Below are 25800 nucleotides of genomic sequence, written 5' to 3' on the forward strand. Positions count from 1 at the left end.
TTATCATCATACATTAAGCTATTGCCTTGTTGAATATGCATGATTTCCAGTACCACATAAAGTATAGCTAGATACACTTTCCCATCTCCTTCCATCATTTGGAGTCGAGTTGAGTGAAATACAGGCTATTACTTCAAAGGTCAAATGCTGAGAGGCAAAATATAAGCTCCAAATAAGATATAATGCTTTTAAAATGATTAATCATTGATGTGTTTACTGAAATTTTAATATTTTTACCTATTCTATAAACTAAACCATTTATTTTTTCACTAGCAGATAATACTAGTTGTATTAAGCTAAATAAGCTTATAAATATTAGTTCTTTTCAATAAACTGATACCAAATCTATATTCAATTGTGTAATATTTTTAAAATGTGTTCTCCAAAAAGAATAGGTAAGCTGGGTGCAGTGGCGTGTGCCTGTAATTCCAGTACTTGGGTGACTGAAAAAGGAAGATTACCGGTTCAAGTCTCAGCAAGTAATGAAAATTCTTGTTAACTCAGTGAGACCCTGTTTCAAAAATAAAAATAAAACAGGACTGGGATATAGCTCAGAGGTCAAATGTCACTGAATTCAATTTCCCAGTACCAAAAATTAAAAAAGGTAAATTTTGACATATGGAATATATAGAAATAATTATTTAAACTTAAGTTTTATATTATCCACATATAATCATAACTAGCTTTATATTCAGTGAAATTTCCTGTGATATCTATCATTTTTTAAGCAATAGAAAATATTAAAGTGAAAGACCCAACAGTATGTTTTTTAACTAGAAAAATAATAGTAGCAAGTTAAGTGCTTATTATCTTTTACATATCTTGATTTTTATATTCATATCCAATTCTTAAATAGACTAGCTCTAAACCAAAAACTTAAAGCAGCCTTATCCTAAATTAGGCAGAAAGAAGTGGGGGTAAAAAAAGAGCCGGGCGTGGTGGCGCACACTTGTAATCTCCACGCTTGGGAGGCAGAGACAGGAGGATCACGCAGGTTCGAAGCCAGCTGCACTGGCTTAAGAGACCCTGTTTCCAAATTAAATATAAAATAGGTCTGGGAGTATAGCCCGGAGGCAGAAGGGCTTCCAGGAACCCCAGTACCACCGAAAAAAAAAAAAAATATATATATATATATATATATTATAGGGTGCCAGGTATGGCTGCCTCAGGAACTTAGCAAGGCCCTCTGCAACTTAGTTTTGTTATTAATGTCATGCAATTTGAACAAAACCTCAAGAACATAACAAAACATTATTATAAAAGATTATAATATGTGAATATTAAATAAATAATGGGAACACATTATAACTCATTGAATATAATGAGTCCTTATTTACATAAAAATTATTTAATAAATGAACACTGAAATATTTAGGAGAAAAGAGGCTTTATGCCTACAACTTATTTTCAAGTAGTTCAGAAAATAAACTGAAAAAGTAAATGTGGATAAATGTAACATTTGGAAAGCTAGGTAAAGGTATACAGAATTTTTTGTACTATTGGAATGTTACTGAAATTTAACATGGTATCAAAATAAAAGGTAAAAAAGATTCATATTAAATAATAGTTACTTAATTTAAACAAGAAATTAGTTCACTGTTATTACAGATTAAATATTACTGTAGTAGATTTCCTTAGCTGCTATAATAGAAACCAGGTCTACATAAATGATATAGCATTTAAAGGTAAAAAATAAAAAGACTAATGCTAAAAATATTAAATATGAACTGGAAAATTAAATAAAACAGCAGAATTCTAATAACTGTAGAAATAAATGTTTTGGGCTTTATTTCTGTGGTACTGGAGATTAAACTCAGGGACATTCTACCTCCAAGCTATACCCCTAGCCCTTTTTAATTTTATTATTTGGAAACAAGGAAGTTCTCACTAAGTTACTGACAGCCTAAGTGGCTGAGGCTGGCTTTGAACCTGCGAGTCTCCTATATCAGCTTTCCAAGTATTGGGATTACAAGCATGCATCACCATACCCAGTATGCTTTGGGCTTTAAATGTCTCTTATAATGGAAGACCACAGTAGAAATGCATTAACATGTAGTAAAATTCTCTTTTTTTTTGGGGGGGGGGTGATGCTGAGGATCGAACTAAGGGGCATTCTACATCTGAGCTACATTCCCAGCCCTATTTTATTTTTTATTTTGAGACAGCGCCTTACTGAGTTGCAGAGGGCTTCATGAGGTTGCTAAGGCTGGCTGTGAACCTGCAATCCTCCTGTCTCAGCTTCCCAAGTACTGGGATTACAAACATGTGGCACCAGGCCCAGCTTAAATTCTCACCTTTAAAGAGGGTGAACTGACTTTCATTCTAGTTAATAGAGTTAACTTGATCTGTTTATTAAATGTATATACAAACATCAGCAAAGTAAAACAAGAATTATTCCTACCTTATCGTTTCTTCTATCAGACGATCTGAGCTGCAAAGAGAAAATTTTCAAATCCTAGAATTAGTAAACACAAATTTAAAATTTGTACTTAATTTTTCTATATTTAGAGATAAACTTTTTGGCCACTATGTATTTGAAATACTTTCATTTCTCGATATAGACATTTTTTACATCCTATTTGTATGTTAGTGTAAATCCTTTTCCATAGAGATACCTGATTATATTAAAGTCAGAACAACTTTAATGGCAGCTTGAATATATAAAAATCCTTTAATCTAGATAGCTCCAAGCTGTCACCACTGTCTATCCAAAATTTAAGAACCAACTTGTGAGACAGGATAGGTAAATATAGTCCCCATGCCTATATGTTTAATAAGGACTTAGAGAGGCTGCCTTTGCTAGAAAGTAGTGACTCTTTACTTAGGACTGCAGATTCCCAAGTACAACTGAAAGGAAAATAAAGCTCGGCATCTCTGCCTTCATTCAGTTTAGTCTTCAGGTCCCTGTTCAACTTTAACCACAGGATGCTAATCATTTAAGAAATGTTCATTTAAAAACTGGCAATACGAGCCGGGCGTGGTGGTGCACACTTGTAATCCCAGCATTTGGGGGGCTGAGACCAGAAGACTGTGGTTCATGGACAGCCTCAGCTACTTAGTGAGGGCCTCTGCAACTCAGTAAGACCCTGTTTCAAAATAAAGAATAAAAGTCGGACGTGGTGGCACGTGCTTGAATTCCCTGCGCTTGGGAGGCAGAGACAGGAGGATCGTGCAAGTTCGAAGCCAGCATCACTGGCTTAAAGACCCTGTTTCCAAAAATATAAAATAGGTATTGGAGTGTAGCCCGGAGGTAAAGGGGTTCCATCTCCAGTACCATAAATAAATAAATAAATAAATAAATAAATAAATAAATAAATAAATAAATAAATAAATGGGCTGGAGATGGAGCTTGGAGGCAGAATGTCCCTGGGCTCCATCCCCAGTACTACAAAAAGAAAAAAAAAAAAAAAAAAAAAAAACCTGGCAATACAAGGCTTATTTGCCTAAATTTACCTAATCTATCTCATCCCCCTTCAAGGCTGAGACAAGATTTGTAGGGATAATCAGCAAAGCCCTGGAATGGTACCTAGAAGTCTCCAGTCATTGCCCCCTTCCAGGAACACAGGTCTGATAAACATCCTATGTGCCACCTCAAGTGACAAAGAATTCTCCAAGTTGGGTGTGGTGGCGCACGCTTGTAAACCCAGTACTTGGGAAGCTCAGAGAGGGGGGCTGCAGGTTTGAGACCAGCCTCAGAACTTAGTGGGGTCCTCCAAAATCAGTGAGACCCTGTTTTAAAATAAAGAATAAAAAATTGGGCTGGGGATGTAGTTTGGAGGCAGAATGCCCCTGGGTTCAAACCCTAGTACCCAGGCCCCTCCCCCACGAGAACTCTCCAGAGAGATCTCAACAGAACTAGAACAGAAATAATGGTCAAGCAGACAACAGTGTGCTCAAGCCTGCTGAGTATGTGCACCTCTCAGCCCTGCCCCAGTTCCTCCTCTCCTTAAACATGAAGTTCCTGTCAACATCCTCAAGAGAGGACTGGGACGCTGGCTCTTGCTCCATCTTCCCAATTTGGTCACACTGATTATAGTTCTTTTCCTGCTTTCCAACTATTCCCTTTTTGTTTGTTTTTTGTTTTTGGGGGGTAAGTGGCCCAAACCTAGTTTGGTGAAACCTCCAGAGTTAGGTCTCTGTCCTAGGACTCTGGGAACATAAGTAGTAATTATTTACACCTCAAAATTCTTTTCTTTTTTGGGAAACAGTCCTGTAGAAACTAAATCAAATCTCACTTCACTAAACTTTAGAATTAAAAAATATGAATGAAGTAAAAAGCATGCACCTTTTATCTATAAACTGTATGCCTTTAAAAATTGCATTACACTGGAAGGAAAGAAAAAAATTGCATTACACTGGAAGGAAAGAAAAAAATTGCATTACACTGGAAGGAAACAAAAAAGTCATTTTGGGGAGGAATTCATAGGTAGCTAAGTTTAGTAGAGGGGCAGCTCTATAGTAGAAAGTAAAAAACTTCCAAATGAAGACATCTGTATTCATTTGGCACCCTGCAAGGTGCATAGTGGGCATTCAAATAAATACTTGCATGTTTTTTTCCAACTACTTTCTTCCAAAAGAATTTCCTAGTTCATCCTATAAAATATTAGGTTGAAGTTTCATTATCAAGGAGAAGACTAGTAAATCCAAGTTAGTGCATATATTAAGGAACAAAGAGGAGCTTTAAAATGTCATAAATTGCCGGCGTGGTGGCACAGCTTATAATCCAAGTACTTGGGAGGCTGAGACAGGAGGATCACAGGTTCACAGCCAGCCTCATCAAGTAGTGAGAGTCTGATCAACCTAAGGAAACCCTGTTTCAAAATAAATAAAAATAACATAGGGCTAGGGGTATAGCTCAGAGGTAGAATCCCACTGGGCTCAACCCCCAGTTAAAACTAACCAACCAACAAACGTTATAAATTCCTTGTAAAAATTTTGTGGTCAAGAATTTTAAAAATTACAAATATGGTGGTCAAAAGCCAGACTGTGGTTGTGTTGAAATGCTGGCACCACTACTTATAAGCTGTCTGAAATTAGGCAAGTTTCTCTTGCCTCACTATTCATCTGTAAACTGGCAATATAATAATTCTTACTTGTTTAGAGAAGCAAAGGAGTTCATACACACAATGATGAGATCAGTACCTGGCATGTAGTGAGTACTGTTTTTTGTTCTCTCTCACTACAGTAGTTTCTCTATAACTATAGACTGATTCTAAATCTAAGCATAGAGTTGATACGAATTTCTAGATATGTCCACTTATGCTGGTGAAATCTATTCACAAGTACGCATTTATTCTTCTAACAAATGTGTAGCGTGCCCCTCTGGTCAGTGCACTGGGCCAATCAGTGGCTACAAAGATAAGGCATTAACTCCAGAATCCCTACAATGAAGGCAGACAGCGGAGAATAACAGTGGTCTATGTAGAGTGGCCACAAGGGCAGCAAAGAAGGAGTGATTAACCTGGGCTATTAGCTCCTTATTCAATGTTTTGGTATGTCCTCATCAGGACCTCTTAGAACATTAAAGGACATAAAAATAAGACATTTCAAAATCCAGACAGTGTAATATGAAAATATAAAGTTCTACTGCCAAGCTCAACAAACTAGTTCTGTACTAATGCCTTAATGAAGACAAAAATCAATGAAACAAACTATTAAATTAAGTGCAAAGGAACAATCTATTAATTTGCTAATATGGTAAGAGTAATGACGCTAATACAAGTGCTAATCAGGAGCTGTGTCCTGTCCTAAATGACTTACTGTTTTAACTCAATTATCACAACACTAGGAGATTGATTCCACCATTCCTTTTACTTACTGAAGCCTACGGACTGGAAGAGACTCACCCAAGAGTATACAGCTGCCAGGCAGAGCTAGGATTCCAACTCAAGCAGTCTGATTTAGCTCTTATTGTTAAAAAATACACTCTCTTCCCCTCTCTTCATTCTCTACAATGAGTCCTAGTTTTTTCCTACTTCTAGACTACCTCTCCTCCTTACTCTAGCAAGAATCATAGCAAGAATCAAAGAAATATACTAAGAGAATCATAGAAATATCACTACATACTGGAGAAAATATCTACAAACCACATATCTGTCAAAGAATTAGTAACCTAGAATGCTATGGTTAAAAAAAAATTTCAAGTAGGAGCTGGGATGTAGTAGCTCAGTGGCAAAGTGCCTGCTTTGCAGGTGCGGTGTTCTGGATCCAATCCCCAGTTCCAAAAAGGCAAAAAAGAACCCCTTTAAAAATTTTTTTTTCAAGTAGAAAATGAGAGAAAGACACAAAGAGACTTTTTTTTCCCCTCAGGTCTGGGGATGGAACCCAGGGGCATTCGACCTCTGAGCTATACCTCCAGCCCTATTTTTTATTCTTTATTTTGAAACAGGTTCTCACTAAGTTACGGAGTGCCTCACTAAGTAGCTGAGGCTGTCTGCAAACCGGGATCTTCCTGTCTCAGCCTCCCCAAAGCTGGGATTACAAGCGTGCGCCACCACGCCCGGCAACAGAGAGACATTTTACTAAAGAAGACATGCACAGCAAGTAATCACATGGAAAGATGTTTAATATCACTAGTCATTAGGGGGATGCAAATAAAAATCACAACTAGGTATCACACACAAACAAGAGGTATCTAAAAAAAAGTCTCAATCTTACATGCTCCACATGATTCTATACATATATTCTTGAAATAAAAAATTATAGAAATGGAGACATCAAAGGTTGTCAAGGGCTTAATGAGAGGGGCAGAAGGCAAAAGTACATGTGCTTAGAAAAGGGCAAAATGGCCGGGCGTGGTGGTGCACGCTTATAATTCCCGCGCTTGGAAGGCAGAGACAGGAGGATCGCACAGGTTTGAAGCCAGCCTCGCTGGCTTAAGAGACCCTGTTTCCAAATAAAAAATATAAAATAGGTCTGGGAGTGTAGCCCAGAAGTGGGAGGCCCCTGGGTTCCATCCCCAATACCACTACCAAAAAAAGGGGGGGGGGGCAAAATGAGGGATCTTTGTGGTAACAGAAATAGTCTGAATCTTGATTATATTAATGTCAATGGCCTGGTTGAGATATTGTATTATTATTTGGCAAGATGCCACCATGGGGGAAACTGGAAAAGAATACATGGGACTTCCCTGTATTATTTCTTATGATTTCATGTAAATTCATAGTGAACTCAAAATAAGACCTTTAGAATTGAAGAATGTGAATAAAGACAATAAACATACACTTTGATCTATAAACTGTATAGCTTTATGAATCACACACTGAAAAGAAACCAAGAAAAAAAATTTAAGGAGGAATTTATAGGTTGCGAAGTTTAGTAGAGGGGCAGTTCTAGAGCAGGAAGTAGGAAAACAAATGTCCAAATGAAGACATCAGTATTCATTTGGCACAATACAAGGTACACAGTAGGCACTCAACTACATGTTTAAAAAGTCAAAAGCAAAGGCACTGAGCAACGTACTACATGACAACATAACAAAATCCCAAGGCCAATTTAGATAGAATATAAAACTACAGAGCATGTAACTGTGAAGAAGCATTTAGAAAAACTGAAAAGCTATATGCTGTGGAAATACATTTCTACCTAAGTCAATGAATCGTCCTAGAAAGAAAGCCTTCTGGAAGCCCTGTGCACAAGTCAGCAGAAGGCCGGCCAGACGTGCTGCAGACACCACTGCCTGCTCTCTGTGCAGTCTGAAGCCATAACAGCATCTCTCCTGTGTCTACGCTAAAGCTTAGTAACTAGCTAATACATTAGTCCAACTGCTAGATGGTAGTTAGGAAACATACTCAGTATATTTGTATTTGGAGACTATGTTCCTGAAGAAGTAGGGTTGAAATGGCTACTAAGGAGCAGCTATGTCTTTTATATGAAGAGGAAACTCTTTGATGCTTTTGTGGCACACATATATAAGCCTTCTTTTTTAAATTTTTTATTTATTTTTAATTGAAAATATATGTTATACATTCAACCCGTGCTTGGTGCCCTTCCTCCCACCCCCCACCAATGAGTGTCCAGGTTAACCATGCTACATTCATACTTCTGCACGTATTCAAATGTAGCTTCTCCATTAATCAACCTCAGCCTCCTTCATTTCAGCTTTGCTGAGGATTCCCCTCCATTATCTGGAGTCCCTCTAGTATTCCTAATAGTCCCTAGTTTGGGCACATTAGAGGAAACATATGTCCCTTCTCTTTCTGTGCCTGGCTGATCTCATTGAACACAATGTTCTCCAGGTCTTTCCATCTTCTTGCAAATGACATGATTTTGTTCTTCTTTATTGCTGAGTAGAATTCCATTGTATTTCCCATAATTTTGCAATCCATTCATCTATTGATGGAGACCTGGGTTGGTTCCATATTTTGGCTATTATGAATTGTGCTGCTATGAATATAGGTATGCATATGTTACTATAGTTCTCTGATTTCAACCCCTTTGGATAAATACCCAGGAGTGGTACAGCTAGATCATATGGTGGATGTATTCCCAGTTTTCTAAGGAATCTCCACGTCAATCTCCATAGTGGCTGAACTAGTTTGCACTCCCACCAACAGTGTAAAAGACTTCCTCTTTCCCACATCCTCGCCAGCATTTGTTGTTATTTGATTACTTTATGCTTGACACTCTGACTGGGGTTAGATGGACTCTCAGCATGGTTTTGATTTGCATCTCCCTGATGGCTAATGATGTAGAACATCTTTTCATGTATCTATTGACCATTTGTATCTCTTCTTTTGTGAAGTGTCTATTTAGTTCAGATGCTTTTGTGGCACATATATATAACCCTTGTTTTATACTTTCCCTAAGAGGTATGCTTTTTGTAAACAATATTTTTGCCTATTTAAGTAGTATTTATTATTTTGGAGGTACTGGGAATTAAACACACAGGGGCATCCTACCTCTCAGCTACTCCCAACTCCCTTCTCCCACCTTTTCCAAAAAAACAGCTAAGTAGCTGAGACTGGCCTCAAACCTGCAATCCCCGTTTCCAAATAAATAGTATTTTAAATGTAATAAATCATTTTCTTATAAAGTACACATATATAAAATTGTTCAAAGTGTGATGTGTGACTTGAATGTTACTAGAAATTAAGATTGGAATAAAAGAACCTGTGATTATCTGGCTTATGACTACCAGGTGACTCACAACAAATACTCAGTGAATAGAAACTGATGAAAGTAATGTAGCTTGTGAATTTACTACTATTCAATAAATCCTGACATTGTAAGGAGACACAAATGTGTTTGGTCTATATTAATGGCATAGTTTGCTTACAATACTCTATTTTCCATTCTCTGTATGAAATCAGATTTTCATACAGTAGGATTTCTTTAAAGAATAGGCTGAAATAGGTCATTTTATATATTTGATATTGACAATTTGTCCTCAGATTATGATACTTTTATAGCACTGCAGCCAAAGAGAACACAGTTTTGCTGGGTGCTATAGTACTGGCCTGTAATCGCAGTACTTGGGAGGCTGAGACAGGCCTTATCATTCCATTTTATTTATTTATTTATTCTTTTTTTTTTTTGGTGGTATTGGGGTTCCTGGAAGCCCTTCAACCTCTGGGCTACACTCCCAGACCTATTTTTTTTATACTTTTTTATTTGGAAACAGGGTCTCTAAAGCCAGCATGGCTGGCTTCGAACTGGCTTCGAACCTGCGCGATCCTCCTGTCTCCACCTCCCAAATAAAAATACTTTTTTATTTGGAAACAGGATCTCTTAAGCCAGCGCAGCTGGCTTCCAACCTACTCGATCCTCCTGTCTCAGCCTCCCAAGCGTGGGGATTACAAGCGTGCGCCACCACGCCTGGCGTTTATCATTCCATTTTAAAGATGAAAAAACAAAACAAAACAAAAAACTAACAGAGAGCGGCCAGGTCACTTGCTTTTTAGAGAGGTAAAAAGCAACTGGTCATTCAATTTTCAGTAACATTATGCCATCCTGGTTCTTTAATACAATGAAAATAAAAATTTAAAGAAGGCAGTGAAAGGTGGGACAAGTCTGGAAATGGGGTAGGAATGGGTGTTTACTAAGAGCTCTACTATTAATTACTTATGAGACCTTGACCTACATCTTCTCTGAAAATGTTTCCTCATCTATAAATTAAGAGATGCTTCCCAAAGACTTTTATTATACATAAGAATTAAAATTTCAAAAAGAAATTTCACAGGGAATTCATTTGGCCAAGCAAACTATAATTTGTTACATTGATAATTTCCCTGTTAGTCCTCAAAAACAGTCATGTACCACAGTGTCCGGCAACCATCAACCTTTAGAGACATTGACAATCTTATACCAAAGCCTTAAAATGAGGGGATATAGCTCAGTGGTAGAGGATTTGACTAACATGTGCAGGCCCAGGGTTCAATCACCAGCACTGAAACAAAACAACAACAACAAAGAGAGAGAGAGAGAGAGAGGGAGGGGGGAGGGAGAGGGAGAGGTGGAGAGAGAGAGAGAGAGACAGACAGACAGACAGACAGACAGACAGACAGACAGACAGTTAATTTGGTGGAGCCCAGTGGGGGCGGCGCTTGCCTGTAGTCACTGCTACTTGGGAGGCTCAGGCAGAAAGACTGACTGAGTCCGGGAGGCCAGCCTGAACAACAGTGAGAAACTGTCTCCAAGGGGGGAAAAAGAAAGGCTTTAAAGATATATATATTTTTAATTTTACAATTCCAATTTAAAGTATTTATCATAAGAAAATAAGTTTGGAGATATGCAAAGACCTCACTATACATAATAGGAGAAACTGAAAAAAAAATCTAATAACATGAGAAAAGGCTCATGATTTACTGGTAAGTTAAAAATATTATAGAATTTGTACCGATTTTTTTTAATGTTGTTGAATTATTCATACTACCTAAAATGAGCACTATGAACAGAATTTAGACTATTTGCATTTAAAACTCATCCCAAGCTGAGCATGGTGGCACATGCTTGTAATCCCAGTATTTGGGAGGCTGAGACAAGGGAATCATACAGGTTCAAAGCCAGCCTCAGCTACTTAGTGAGATTCTCGGCAACTTAGTGAGACCGTTTCAAAATAAAATATAAAATAAATCAGGGGTGTAGCCCAGAGGTAGACGCCCCTGGGTTCCATCCCCAGGACCACACACACACACACACACACACACACACACACACACACACATAAAATCGTCATCTCAAGCCAGGTACTGTGTTGCGTATCTGTAATCCCAGTACTTGCAAGGCTGAGACAGATAGGGAGCCAGCCCCGGCAACTTAGTAAGACCCTGTTTAAAAATAAAATATAAAAGCTGGGTGTGGTGGCGCACGTTTGTAATTCCTGTGCTTGGGAGGTAGAGACAGGAGGATCACACAGGTTCAAAGGCAACTTTGCTGGCTTAAGAGATCCTGTTTCCAAATAAAATATTAAAAATAGGTATGGGAGTGTAGCCCAGAGGTAGAAGGGTTCCACCCCCAGTACCACCAAAAAAATAAAATAAAATAAAATAATAATAATAAAAAATAATAAAATAAAAAATAAAATAGGGCTTAAGAGTGTTCAGACAGGGGCTCAATATTCGAGTGGCCCTGGATTCAATCCCTGGCGCCCCAACACACAAATTTTAAATGTTTCTGATAATGTTATGAATGACTGTAAACTAAACATACTCTAGGAGACACTGCCCCCTTGTGCCAATCAATAATATTCAACACATTAAAGAAAACCAAACTAATGACTAGCTCTAACACCTGAAGTACTCAGGCTCTTAAAAAATCTTGATCGCGCGGGGGGGGGGGGGCATGAAGCACAATGTAAATGTACACCACTCTCAATATGTTCCATTTATAAAAAATAAAAATTAAATGAAAAAATCTTGATCGCTTTGGGGGTTGTAGCTTAGTGGTAGAGTACTTGCTTGGCATGTGTGAGGCTCTATGTAAGAGAATGAAAGGAAAGGAAGGAAAGGCTTTGATTTTTCCATGTATTTTTGTTTTGTTTTAGACAGGTTCTTGTTATGTTGCCACCAGTCAGGTCTCCAGCCCATAAGTTGAAGCGATCCTCCTGACTCAGGCTCCTGAGCAGCTGGGGCTATAGGTGCACACCACCACTCTCAGTTTCTTCTGTTTTTTAACAGCTTATATTTAAAGTGGTGATTATTAAAGACAAATGAATTGAACAGTATCCTACGCTTACATTACATGCCTAATTTTAACATCCAGTAGTAAATAACATAATTCCTAGCCCTAACTATCATAAACAAACTGCTAGAGTGCTTCTAGGCTGAGTTCAAAGATAGGTAATATTCTGGTCTTTAGTCTCCAAAAAATACAAACAGTAACAAACAAACAAAATACCCAGTAAATTTCAGGGAAAAATAAAACACGAATAGAATATGGTGACTTATTTAAAAATATATAAGCCAGGCATGGTGGTACACGCTTGTAATCCCAGTACTTGGGAGGCTGAGACAGGAGGATCGCAGTTCACGGCCAGCCTCAGCTACTTAGTGAGGTCCTCCGCAACTCAGTGAGACCCTATTTCAAAAATAAAGAATAAAAAATAGGGCTGGGGAAGGGGGCTTGGAGGTAGAAAGCCCCTGGGTTCCATCCTCACTACCACAAAAAAGTTCATCCATGTCTTTATGGGTATTTTCTTCAGAAATCTTAAAAAACAAAACTCTTTTTTGGATTTGATATATGACCTAATTAACCTTTATGAGGTTTCTTCAATAGGTAAGTGGTAACAAAGTTTTCGAATGTAAATTATTGGTATTATTACTACTGGTACATTCAGTATTAGTGCTATATATGTGTGTGTACACACATGCATGCACAAATGCACGCATGTGTATACATAAAGAGAAAGAAAAAAGTTAATCACATTACTAATAACCTGTGGTATAGACAAAAATATCAGAGCAATGACTTGCTAAACAGAAGAATAAATAAGGTAATAAATATATATTACAGGTAACAAAGTAAAATACTCAACAGAATCGTATTTTTCCTAATAGTTGAAGCAATTACATTTCTGTGTGTGTGGGGGGGGCATTGGGGATTGAACCCCAGGGGCATTCTAACTCTGAGCTGTACCCTCAACTCTTTTTAAATTTTATTTGGAAACAGGGTCTCACTAAGTTGCTGACTTAGCCTCCTAAGTACTATTCCATTTTGGTTGAGTAGGGTTATTAGAAAATGATTTATCTCTGGTGAAACATTTATAATAAACATCATAAAATGTTTGTTACATTAGTAAATGAAGTAATAAACATGAGAAAATACATAGTATACATATATTCAATAATACCTACTTTCGAAGATGGTCATGTTCTTTCAAAAACAGTTCTGTTCTCCTGTTGTTTACTCCTGATCCACTTTTATATGATCTAGAATAAAATAAAAAAATTAAAAACTTTTCTGAAAGACACTGTAAAGTCAGATTAAGTGACTGACACTAGTAATATCAAAATGGACAAATTGTGCCTGTCCACAGTTATGAATAATTAAAATGTATAATGCTTTTCATTTCCCTCAAAAAATGCTATTCTAAATAAATACAAATATTTCTCTTAAGTTTAACCTAAGAGTTTACCATGTTTTTCACCAAAATAACTCAACATTCTTTTTTTTGTGTGTGTGGTACTGGGGGTGGAACCCAGGGGCTTTTCTACCTCCGGGCTACGCTCCCAGACCTATTTTATACTTTATTTGGAAACATGGTCTCACTAAATTGCTGAGAGCCTCACTGAGTAGCTGAGGCTGGCTTTGAACCTGTGCGATCCTCCTGTCTCGGCTTCCCAAACCCTGGGATTACAAGCGTGCGCCACCACGCCTGGTGTTCCAACATTCTTAAACAACAGAAATTTTTCTTTTCCTTTGCTATTGTCTCTAATTTCATTTTCTCCAAGTAGAAGTAAAATAGTGTACTGATTAGAACATAGTATATGGAGTAGGAAAACTACTGAAACAGAATACTTTTCTTCTCAACGGTACATGCCATCCATCAACTAAAGCCTACGGAGCATGAAATAAAGTACTCAATCACGGGCCTATTTTGCACACGAAAGGATTTCTTAGTCTCTAGCACATTAAAATTTACAAAAATTACTTTTTATCATTATCAACATTTCATTTTTTTGTTTTCTACTACTAATAAAGTATCAATATCAAAGTTCTAAAAGCTCAAGTAACTACACAAATACTGCTAAGACAAAAGAGGTAAGACAAAAGCTGCTAACACTGATGTATCTTCTGAGGGGCAGTGCTACTAAGGAAAGTGCAGGAGAAAAATCCTGGAACGGGATAAAAATATAGCCAAGAACACACTGGACTTGGGAGACTGGTGACTTGGATCCACTTAACCTTAGACAAGTCTCAGAGCCTACTTTTGTAAAATGAGACTAAAATCTCTATCTTTATCAAAACATTACTATAAAGGCAAAAAGAAACAACACATGGAAAAGTGCTGTGTAAATTGCAAAAAAACAAAAACAAAAACTATAAGGCTCCCAGGTTTTATGAAAACTCATCTCACTAATCATATTCTGCCCTGGTTATACCAGTGTATTGCTTTACTCCCTTCTACAGGCACCTAGATTATAAACTCCTGTATGGTGAACTTGGTCTTTTCACTTCTATTTTGAGTGACACATATCCATACCCAGAGGTAGTACTCAGGAAACAGTTTAAAGAATGGGTATACATATTCTTAATATTTTTTAATAATCATTTTTCAAAGCTAAATTATTACAATGGGTTGCATTCTTGTGATTTCATGAATTGTGGGAAAGTTAGTGTTTATACATTAAAGTCTGTCCTCCACATTGGCTCTCATTGTATTCCCCAAAACATATATGTAAATCAACTGTACAGAAATTGAAGATATATATACACACACACACACACACACACACACACACACACACACACACACACACCCAAAGGATAAAAAGTCTTAACAACTGTTAAAACTGTCATAGTATTAAATTAAAATAAAGGATCTTTAGAAAACTGTTTCTCACAGAGTAAACATGTAACGGTTTATTAGTGTGTATCATAGTTTATGCAACATATCATAAACTTATTACAAATGTTCACAATGATGATCCAAAATAGGACAGTCTTCTCTTCAATTAGATGCCTTTGAGAATTAACTTCCTCAGTCAAAATTGGTTCTGAAAAAACTTTTAAAAACACATAGGAAATGCTTGAATATAGCACTGAGATTAGTATAAAAATGTTGAGAAGTCCTTAATTGTTTTTGTGTGTGTTGTACTGGGGATTAAACCCTGGGGCATTCTTTCTACGCTTGAGCTATACTCTCAATCCTATTTTTTTTTTTTTTTAAACAGGATCTAAGTTGCTGAGGCTGTCCTTGAACCTGCAATCCTCCTGTTTCTGCCTTCCAAATACTGAGACTACAGGCATGTGTCATCACGTCCCGCCTTAAACAATTTTTTTTGTGTGTGTGGTACTCGGGGTGGAACCAAGGGGCTTTTCTACCTCTGGGCTATACCCTCAGCCCTATTTATACTTTATTTGGAAACAGGGTCTCACTAAGTTGCTGAGATCCTCACTCAGTAGCTAAGACTGGCTTCGAACCTGTGCGATCCTCCTGTCTCACCAAGCGCTGAGATTACAAGCGTGTGCCACCACAGCAGGCCCCTTAATTTAATGTAAGGCTTTACGTCTATATTAAATCTCAAAAAAAAAAAAAAAACCTCACATATTTCAGACTTTCAGGGAAGTAAAGATGTGTTAATAGCTACCTGAATATATAATTGTTGGAGCAAGAAAGAAAAGCAGGAGATAGGTGGTGATCAGGAAGGAGAACATGGAGAACCTCAGTTATTGGTAATGTAACTTTTAGGTTGGGTGGTAAGAGGTCAGAAAAGAACGAATGAGATATCCTCTAAGGTTTGAATTAGGATAGGAAGGTCAAGGTGGGCAGGAGGTAATGGTAAAAAACTAGAAGAACAACATGGTTTACACTATGATATGAGACTATAATACACCAATAAAAGCACATTAAAAAAAAAAAACGAGGGGAAGCAGAAAATAAGACTAGCAAAGCAGATTAGAACCATATTACAGCAGCAATGAACATAAAATGGAAATTAGAAACCCTAAGTTATAAATCCTGATTTTGCTACTCACTTTGCAATTAAACACAGATATATTCTAAACCTGAGTAAATACTGTGCAAAAATAATAAAAGGTAACTTACTCAATATCTTTCCGTACTGATCCCATAAGATTCTCTCTTTCCCGTATTGCCGTAAAGTTTGCTTTGGTTTTATGAAATTCATGTGTATAATCCTGTAATAAATCAACATCCAGTATCAACAGCTAAACACATATTTCATGTTACCAAGCCAGTTGTGTACTGTTGCCACACTGTAAATTTTGAAACATTATTGTATCTTCTAGCAGCTTGTCTTATGAGACCAAATTATTATTATTATTATTATTTTTATTATTATTTTGTGGTACTGGGGATTGAGTCAGGAGACATTCCATCTTTGAGTTGCATCCCAAGCCCAATTTTATTTCTTATTTGGAAACAAGGTCTCACTAGGCTGATGAGAGTCTCACTACTTGCCGAGGCTGTCCTTGAACCTATAACCCTCCTGTCTCAACCTCTCAAGTACTGGGATTACAGGTATGCACCACTCACCTGGCTAATGAGACTGAATTATAAAAAAAAAATTTTTTAAATTCCAAGATAAATTAATTTCAAATGGCCTAGAAAAAAAAAATTTTTCTTTTGGCTTTTTAAACTCAATAATGCATCTAATGGGGCTCCCCCGCCCCAGTGTTGGGGATGGAACCCAGGGTCTCAAACATACGAGGCAATCTCTCTACAACTGAGGTAGATACCCATAGTCCTCAGCCATTCATTTAAGTAAATGTATATTCTTTGCCTGTTTTCCCACTCAGTTGTCTTTTTCTTATTTATTTCCATTATTTCTCTGTGTATTCAAGTAAATAACTACTACAGTTTCTGGTGTTAGGCCTTGCTTAAGACCTTTACTTTACTGCTCAAACATTTATAAATTTTAATCATGTTTTATTCTGAACTTTTATGGTTTTTCTTTTGTCTTTTTTGCTAAGGAACAAACCCAGGGCCTCATACATGCTTCTTTTTCTACATATAAATCTTTGGTCTATTTAAAATTTATTCTGGATGTGAAGACTGAGATAGAAATTGAGGTAGCTGTTCTCCCACTCCTAAATACTTGAGACAATAGTTAATAGCTCCATTTATTATTCTACAATTTCCCTTTGTTCTACAGACTCAAGACACCACTTTTATCAGAAACTAAATTTCAATGCATATATGAACCCCATTCTGTTCTACTGGTGTGTGTGTGTGTGCGTGTGTGCGTGTGTTGTGTACTCCTCTCCTCCTCCTCACTATAAAATCAAACGGTCTCAGGTATTCTAGTTTTTTCTTTTTTGGGGGGAGGGCTTACTCATGAGTGAAGTCAAGGGCATTCTACCTCTGAGCTACACCTCCAGCTCTATTTTATTTTTTTTTTTATTTTGAAACAGTCTCACTAAGTTGCTGAGGGCCTCATCATCTTGCTGCGCCTGGCCTTGAACCTTTGATTCTTCTGTTCAGCCTCCCAAATACTGGGATTACAGGCATAGGCTACCACACTCAGCTTATTCTAACTTTTAAAAGTTTTAGTATCTGTTGGGCATGGTGGTGCATGCTTGTAATCCCAGCATTCAGGAGAGAGAGACTGGAAGATCGCTGTTTGGGGACAGCCTCAGCTACTTAGTGAGGCCCTTGGCAACTCAGTAAGATCCTTTTTCAAAAATAAAAATATAATAAATAGGGCTGGGGGTGTAGCTCGGAGATGCAATACCCCTGGGTTCCATCCCTGGTAATACCCCCTCCAAAAAATTAGTTATCTGGTAGAATTCAGCATTACTTACTTTTTAGTAGATGAAATTTATTTTTCTTGGTTATTCTTGTATGTATATAATTCCAAATAAACTTCTATGCCATCAAGAATCAAACAAATGGAGCTGGGCATGGTGGCACACACCAGTAATTCCAATATTTGTCTTTTTTTTTTTTTAATCTCCAAAGGGAATGTTTTCAATGCTTTACCATTAATTCCAAATGATAGCTTTTAAATTGCTAGTCACATTTCTGAATTGGGCAAGTATTTTTCTATTCCTATTTTTGGTGACTGGGATTGAAACCAGGGTCTTATGCATGCTAACCACATACCCTACCACTAAGCTACAGTTCCAGTCCTATTTCCATTTTTATTTTATTTTATTTTGTTTTATTTTATTTTATTTTTTGCTGGTCTGGAGAGGGAACCCAGGGGTATCTGACCTCCGAGCTACACCCCCTGCCCTATTTTTTTTATTCTTTATTTTGAAACGGTTTCATTGAGTTCCGAAGGGCCTCACTAAATAGCTGAGGCTGTCCGTGAACCGCGATCCTCCAATCTCAGCATCCCTAATGCTGGGATTACAAGCATGTGCCACCACGCCCGGCTTCCCATTTTCAAACAGTTTTTAAAATTAGAAATGATTTTTGAATTTTCCTAATATGAAAAATATTTGCCTTGCAATTTGTATTATATTTTTAACACTTCCATATAAATAAGTTTGTTTAGTTTACTGATACATGCTTAGTATTTTCTCAAACATACTAAGTACAGTAAATTACTCCTCTTCCATGTTATATTGAAAGTCTGATAAAAGTGTAATAGAAACCACCATTGTCAATGCATGAATATTGGCTATTTTTTGTTATGGCTTATTGATAGTTTTTCCAGAGTAAAAGTATATTCATTTAGTGATAATCAACTTCACTGAATATTAAATATTAAAATGCAAGAGCTATTAGACATTTTCAGAATTTTATACTACTGACAAAAATAAAAGGTAAAAGTAAAACAAGACAAATATCTATAGCATGTCATTTATGTTATCAAAATATTTTCTTTTCTTTCTTTCCTTGTGGCACTGGGGATTGAACAAAAGTTCTACCTCTGAGCTACTCTCCCCCTCATAAGCCCTTTTATTTTTTTATTATGGAACAAGGTTTTGCTAAATTGCCTAGGCTGACCTCAAACCTGTGATTCCCCTCTCAGCCTTTCAAGCACTAGGATTATAGACGTTTACTAGTGCACTCAGTTCTCTTCATTCTTTAAATATATATGTACACACTGAATAAATAAAAGTTCCTGGGATAATGTAAAGCCTCAAATCTGATATATTACCTGCAATATGTCTCTATGTCGCTGTAACGTGTGCATTAGCGCCGCGTTTAAGGAAGGGACACCTGCGCTACTGGTGTATTCTGCCATTTTATCATTTACTCCTGTAAGCTAGGAAGAAAGAAAAAATAAATTTAAAATGTTCTGGAAAGCACTCTAAAGAGCTAAAAAGCAAATTATTTCCCTACATGCCCTTTTGGCTAATAACAAAACAAAACCCAAGATAGCAGACAAGGATGCAGTATTCCCCAATAATATAGAAAGGCTAAAGCAATACTCAGTATGACCTGGGGATGGCTGTTATCAAAATTCAAGTGGCCGAGGGATGAACACCTCTTAAATGAATGGATGGTTTCAATAAACGCTAACATAATGCAGTACCATATCTAGTAAGTACACAGTTATTAGCAAAACAGTCATTTAACAGAAAGACTTACCCTTGCCAAAAGCTGTTCAATCTCAATTGCCATTGTCTCAAACATTCTATCTTGGCTTGATCCATTTAAAAGGGGCGTTGTATCAGAACTAAAGAGAAGTTCAATTAAAGGGATCCATTACTCAATTCTAGACCTTTAATGCATAATTAAAATAATAAGGCAGTTATTCTTAAAGAGGTCAGGCAAACCCCTGAAACATTCCATTTTTTTAGAAATTATGATTTTTATACTTTCCTATAAAGATTATACATATCCTTAAATACTAAATTCAGTATAAAATATAAAGGAGTATATGACTTTTCTAAGCTTTAATATATCTTAATAATGTAATTAAATTCTAAATGCTTGTTTATTGTTTCCCAAATGACAGAAAATAAATTAGGCTATCACAGTGTCCAAATAAACTCTGAATTATGTGAAAGAAAATTATGAATTTAGAACTTCTTATAAAAAAAGTCTTAAAGATGGACTATGGGTTATGGGGTCTGTGAGATATGATTTTTTAAGTTTTTACCCTCTAAAATTATAGTTTCTTGCCGAGCATGGTGGCACACACTTGTAATTCCAGTACTTGGGAGGCCAAGACAGGAGGATCCAGGTTCATGGCCAGCCTTAGCTATTTAGTAAGGCCCTCCACAACTTAGTGAGACCCTATTTCAAAAAGAATAAAACTGGGCTGGGGATATACCTCAGAGGTAATATGCCCCTGGGTTCAATCTTCAGTACTGCAATAAAATAATAGATTACTGCAAAAAAAATAAAATTTTACTTTCTTAGGCCGTAAGTACTCTCTTCTTTCCTTGATTCTATTTATTTATTTATTTATGTATTTATGTATTTATGTATTTATTTATTTTGGTGGTATTTGGGATGGAACCCAGGGGCATTCTATCTCCAAGCTACACCCACAGCCCTATTTTATTCTTGATTTTGAAACACGGTCTTACTAAGTAGCTGAGGCTGGCCATGAACCTGTGATCCTCCTGTCTTTTCCTCCCAAGTACTGGGAATACAAGTGTGTGCTACCATGCTCAGCTTCTTCCCTTGACTCTTATGGAGAAGAAATAAAACACATTTAAATGATTCAGGTTGACAGCTAGGTGTGGTGGCACATGCCAGTTATCCCAGTACTTGGGGAGGCTCAGACAGGAGGATCACAGGTTCACAGCCAGCCTCAGCACTTAGCAAGGCCCTCTGTAACCTAGTGAAACTAAAACCTAGAATGCCCCTAACTTTGATACCTAGTACCCCAAAGAAATAAAAAATAAATGATCCAAATTGGATAACTAGTTACTGAATAATGAGAAACTACCTTTTAGTCTATACATAGTGGTGACCAGCATTTCCACTTATAACATGCAAGCATCTAATTTTGTTTTTCAAAAATATGTTGAATTAAGCTGGGCGTGGTGGCCCACGCTTATCATCTCAGTACTTGAGAGGCTAAGAGAGGAGGATCTTAGGTTTGCAGCCAGCCTCAGCTACTTAATAAGGCCCTCTGCAACTTAATGAGACCCTGTTTCAAAACAAAGAATAAAAAATATGGCTGAGGGTGTAGCTCGGAGGTAGACTGCCCCCCCCAGGTTCAATCCCAGTACTGCAAAAACTAATAAAAAAGTGTTGAATTATGTCTTTTTATGTCTGCATTGTAGGTCAAAAATCTAACTTTTTACAAGTGAAATATATGTTTGACAGGCTCATAATCTAAAATTGCATGTCCTAAAAGTTTCTTTTGCCTCTTTTTGGAAAATCACGACACTACACTATGTGAGGTCAATAAGTAAGTATTATCATATGAACAGCTTAATACAGATCAGGTATTCTGAACCAATCTCACTGAAGACTTTGTCCTATCTGGAGCCGGCATGGGTATGGCATCAGTTCACATCAAAAAGTCATCAGTTCACATCAAAAAGTATTTTAGCGGACTTCCGTGAGATGGCGACCGAGAAAAGCGGGGATTAAGAGCCCCGCTAACAACAAATCTCCATTACCACAAAATCAGCGCCTTTCATAGCCAGAAATCACCATCACCAGAGGAAAAAAAAAAAATCACCAGGCTCCAGAAGGAAAGCGGACTGAGAACAGAGCCACAGAGGAGATCCTCAAGCCAGAGGACGCAGCAGCAGCGCCATACTGCTGGCGGCACCGGCGAATTCACGGGATGGCTACAGCAAGCCGAGGTGAGCCACTGCGGAAGAGCCAGGCGGGATTTCTCCGCGCAGAGATCACCGAAAGCTCCATTGACCGAGCTCAGCACACGCTGCAGGGATTCAGAGTGGAAATCAAAACCAAGAAGAAAAACTACAGCCCCACAGCTGAGGGTGTAGCAGCGAGCGGCGCCATATTGCCACCGGCGGCAGCAGCAGCGAATTCATCGAATTCAGTACAGCTACATCTGCGTACTCAAGAACAGTGAGTCAAATTGCGGGCCACAGAGGAGAAATCCCAGTACTGTACTCCCTGGGATTTGACCCAGTGGGAGAGGGGCGGTGGCAGAGATATCACACCATAGGAGAACGTGCAACCTGGCACCCCCCACAGTCTAAAGCAGCCTCTATCGACTCTCTGGGTCGGAGACTCTGTGATACAACCCAGTAAAGGAGTAGTGGGGTCTGAGATACTACTGACTCGAGATCCAGAACACCTTAAGTGAAGTCATAGTGACCGAAGGGAAGAACCCAGAGAAGGCACAAACTTCCGAAATCATGGGAAAGAGGAATAATACTGGAGCAATGAATGCACACAACCCCACAACATCAGAACCCGATAAAACTGAAAATCAGAGATTTCTAGAAGATCAAATCAGGAAAATAACTGTAGAAATAATAGAGGTGCTTCGAAAAGAACTCAGAGAGAGCCAAAAAGAGATAAAGGATGCAATTAATGAAGTAAAGGCCTCAATTCAAAGCACAAACAACCGATTAGAACACATGGAGAACAGAATCTCGCTCTTAGAAGATGAGCAATCCAAAAATGAACGCATAGTTTCTAATCTAGAAAAAAATATCCGACAGCAGGAATCTGATATTGAAGAAATATGGGCCCATTTTAAGAGAGCTAACCTAAGAATAATTGGAATAGAGGAGGGAAAAGAAAGTGAAACCAAAGGGATCAACAATCTCTTCAAGGAAGTAATAGCAGAAAATTTTCCAGACATAGAGCAAGAGGTCGATACACAGGTCCAGGAAACTTATAGAACTCCCTTTAGACAGGATCGGAGAAGAGGATCCCCACGCCACATAATTGTCAAAATGACCAATGTGGAAGCCAAGCAGAGAATCTTAAAGACAACAAAAGCAAAGGGCCAAGTGACATTCAGAGGCAAACCAATTAGAATCACTCCAGACTTCCCAAACCAAGTTATGAGAGCCAGAAGGGCTTGGAGTAACATATTCCAAACTCTGAAAGAAAACAACTTCCAGCCAAAAATTTCCTACCCAGCAAAACTTTCTATCAAATTAGATGGAGAAATAAGAAGCTTCCATGACAAACAGAAACTGAAGGAATTTATGTCTTCAAAACCAGCACTAAAGAAAATACTCAAAGAGATTAACTACAAAGAAGAAATAGGTAACACACATCAGAACTAGAGAAACAAGATTTTCCATCCAACAGACAACTAAGATTGGATATCTGTGGAGATTCATTATTTATGTTAGTCTGTTACCTATCTCTAAAGGGTATTGTTTGACTTTATTGTTGTTAATTTTTAGGATTTCTAGTTGGAATATTAATATACCTTCAGATATAGCATTTGGAAATATTTTATCCCATTCTATTAGCAACTGTTAACTCTGTTTACATTGTCTTTGGATATACAATATTTTTTTTTTTATTTTTTAGGGAGTTTGTATACTCTTCTGTAGCCTGTGCCATTGAAATCATAACCAAGAAATCACTGCCAATTTCAATGTTGTGAGTTTTTATGACCCAGATTTTCTCCTAAAAGTTTATAGTCTTAAGATTTATATTTAGGTCTTTTATCTATTTTGAGTTAATATTTGTATATGGGATTAGGTAAAGGTCCAATTTTATTCTTTTCCATGTAATTATTATTTTTCAACAATATTTAGTTAAAATATTATTATTTCCACCACCAAATGTTCGAGGAAACCTTGTCAAAAATAACTTGACAATATAGGGAAGAATTTAGCTCTAGGCTTTTATTTAACTCCAATGGTTTATATATCTGCCTTTAGAATAGTACTACACTGTTTCAATTATTGTAGCTTTATATGGTTTGAAATCAAAAAATATATATCTTCTAGCTTTGTTCTTTTTCAAGATCGTTTTGGATACCTAGAGTCCATATTCCATATTAGGATAGATTTTTTTTCCTGAAAAATAAATATATAAATATATGATAGTTTCACCTAAAAAAATAGAAAAAAAATATTCTCTGGTAAGAAAGAAAGCAAAAAGAAATATTGAAAAGTTATCTTTAAGTCATCAAAAGCTTGGTATCAGACAACTGAAACTGTTATGTGAGATTATCATTTTTAATTTTGGATAAATTGCTTTAATACTAGATGTCAACCACTAAGCTAAGCATGGGAGGGAGGGATAGGGAGAGAATGGAGTGGGGATCGGGTGGGGGCTGACTGGGCATTGTGTGCATGTATGTCTACAAAAGTATGTATCCCACTATGATGTATGAATACAGTGCACCAATAAAATAAATTTAAAAAAAAGTATTTTAGCTACACTATTTCCACACCCCATATATTTACTTCCACAACAATAGTAATAAGCAATGGAATAGCTAAACCATAGCTAATAAGAATTTTTAAGATGTTTAACCAGGTGTGAAGTTTTACTTTCTTGAAAAATAATTTGTCTGCCCTAAAATATGATATCAAAATATCTAGTTTTTATTATGTTTCAAAGCCAAAGCAAGGTTCTGGGGTTCTTAGAATGTGCCCACATAAGAGTGCTTTGTATACTACTAATACAGACCCTCCCTTGGTAGGTAAATGAAACTGTGTCTTATTCACAGATATATGCCTAACCACCTGGGACTTGGCAGATACTCATTAAATTATTTGAATAAATAAATAGCAGGAGAATCTCCACTGCTGATGTTTCCATATTTACTATTCTGAAGACAGTATATGAGTCCAGAAAAAATATGAAAAACTCATTCTCCACAACAGTAGGAGAATTTAATTCATTTTATAGCTAAATTTAATTCATTTTATAGGTGTGTGATAATTCATGATTTGAAGGTGTGAAAATATGGGGTAGGAGATTCCTGGAAGAAAATTTCTGGTCACTGCTGAGTTACTCATTGTGACACACTTCAAACCTGAGCATCACATAAAATGTGAGAATGTGTACAAGATCTTCAGCCTTACAAACGTAGGTTTTTTATTTAGAGGGACTGTGAGGTTTTAGTAATTTTACAAAGTCAGTCCCAATTTGTGGTAGAATTTCTTAAAAGTGTTTTCAAGATATTTTCTCCTTTTCTTCTTTTAAATGTTCTTTTTTTGTACTAGGGATGTAGGGATGGAACCCAGGGACATTCTACCACTAAGCTACATCCCCAGCCCTTACATCCCCAGCCCTTTTTATTTTTTTTATTCTGAAACAAGGTCTCACTAAGTTACCAGGGCTGGCCTTGAACCTGTGATGCTCTTGGCTCAACCGCCCAAGTACTGGGATTGTACACTACAATGCCCAGATAGTTTCTCCTTAAAAGAAGTTGACAAAAATATTACACTCTTAAAGAACAGGGAACACAGAAAGAGCATCATGTAATAGTATCTCTTAACAATCATGAGTTTTAAAATTGTATGCTTGGGTGTATTCATTCGAGTCACCCCTCCATGCCAGTCTGGTATGAAGCTGTATTTCTATTTTCTGTATTTCTATCGTTCCAATAAACTTCTTTAAATCTTCAAATAAATAAATAAATAAATAAATAAAACTGTATGCTTCCTAGTATAATAACTAAATAGACTTAGATTTAGCAAAAAAAAAAAAAGACCTTCTAATCAGAAAATAAGTTTGCTCATAAAAAGATTTTTCATTCTCTATACTTACTAAGTGCTAAATGAAGGTGAGCCCAGAGCAAGGCACTGTAATGAAATATATATGATGTGCTAGGGCCGAGAGTCAATATCCTGGCCCTG

The 25800-nt window shown here is 37.1% G+C and overlaps 1 protein-coding gene across 2 annotated transcripts in view; it reads right to left on the minus strand.

Annotated features, from left to right (window-relative positions):
- GOSR1 (golgi SNAP receptor complex member 1) overlaps positions 1–25800 on the minus strand; it is a gene marked incomplete at both ends in the record, with an annotated part of 37228 nt that overhangs the window by 5784 nt on the left and 5644 nt on the right. For both annotated transcript variants that reach the window (XM_080712380.1, XM_080712379.1), the window contains 5 exons: positions 2402–2431; positions 13293–13367; positions 16208–16299; positions 19233–19340; positions 19667–19754. In XM_080712380.1, the coding sequence (XP_080568506.1) occupies positions 2402–2431; positions 13293–13367; positions 16208–16299; positions 19233–19340; positions 19667–19754 (393 nt within the window). The remainder of the gene's footprint in view (positions 1–2401; positions 2432–13292; positions 13368–16207; positions 16300–19232; positions 19341–19666; positions 19755–25800) is intronic.

The sequence above is a fragment of the Muscardinus avellanarius genome (assembly GCF_963383645.1).
Source record: "Muscardinus avellanarius genome assembly, chromosome: 16".
In the NCBI taxonomy this organism is placed as follows: Eukaryota; Metazoa; Chordata; class Mammalia; order Rodentia; family Gliridae; genus Muscardinus; species Muscardinus avellanarius.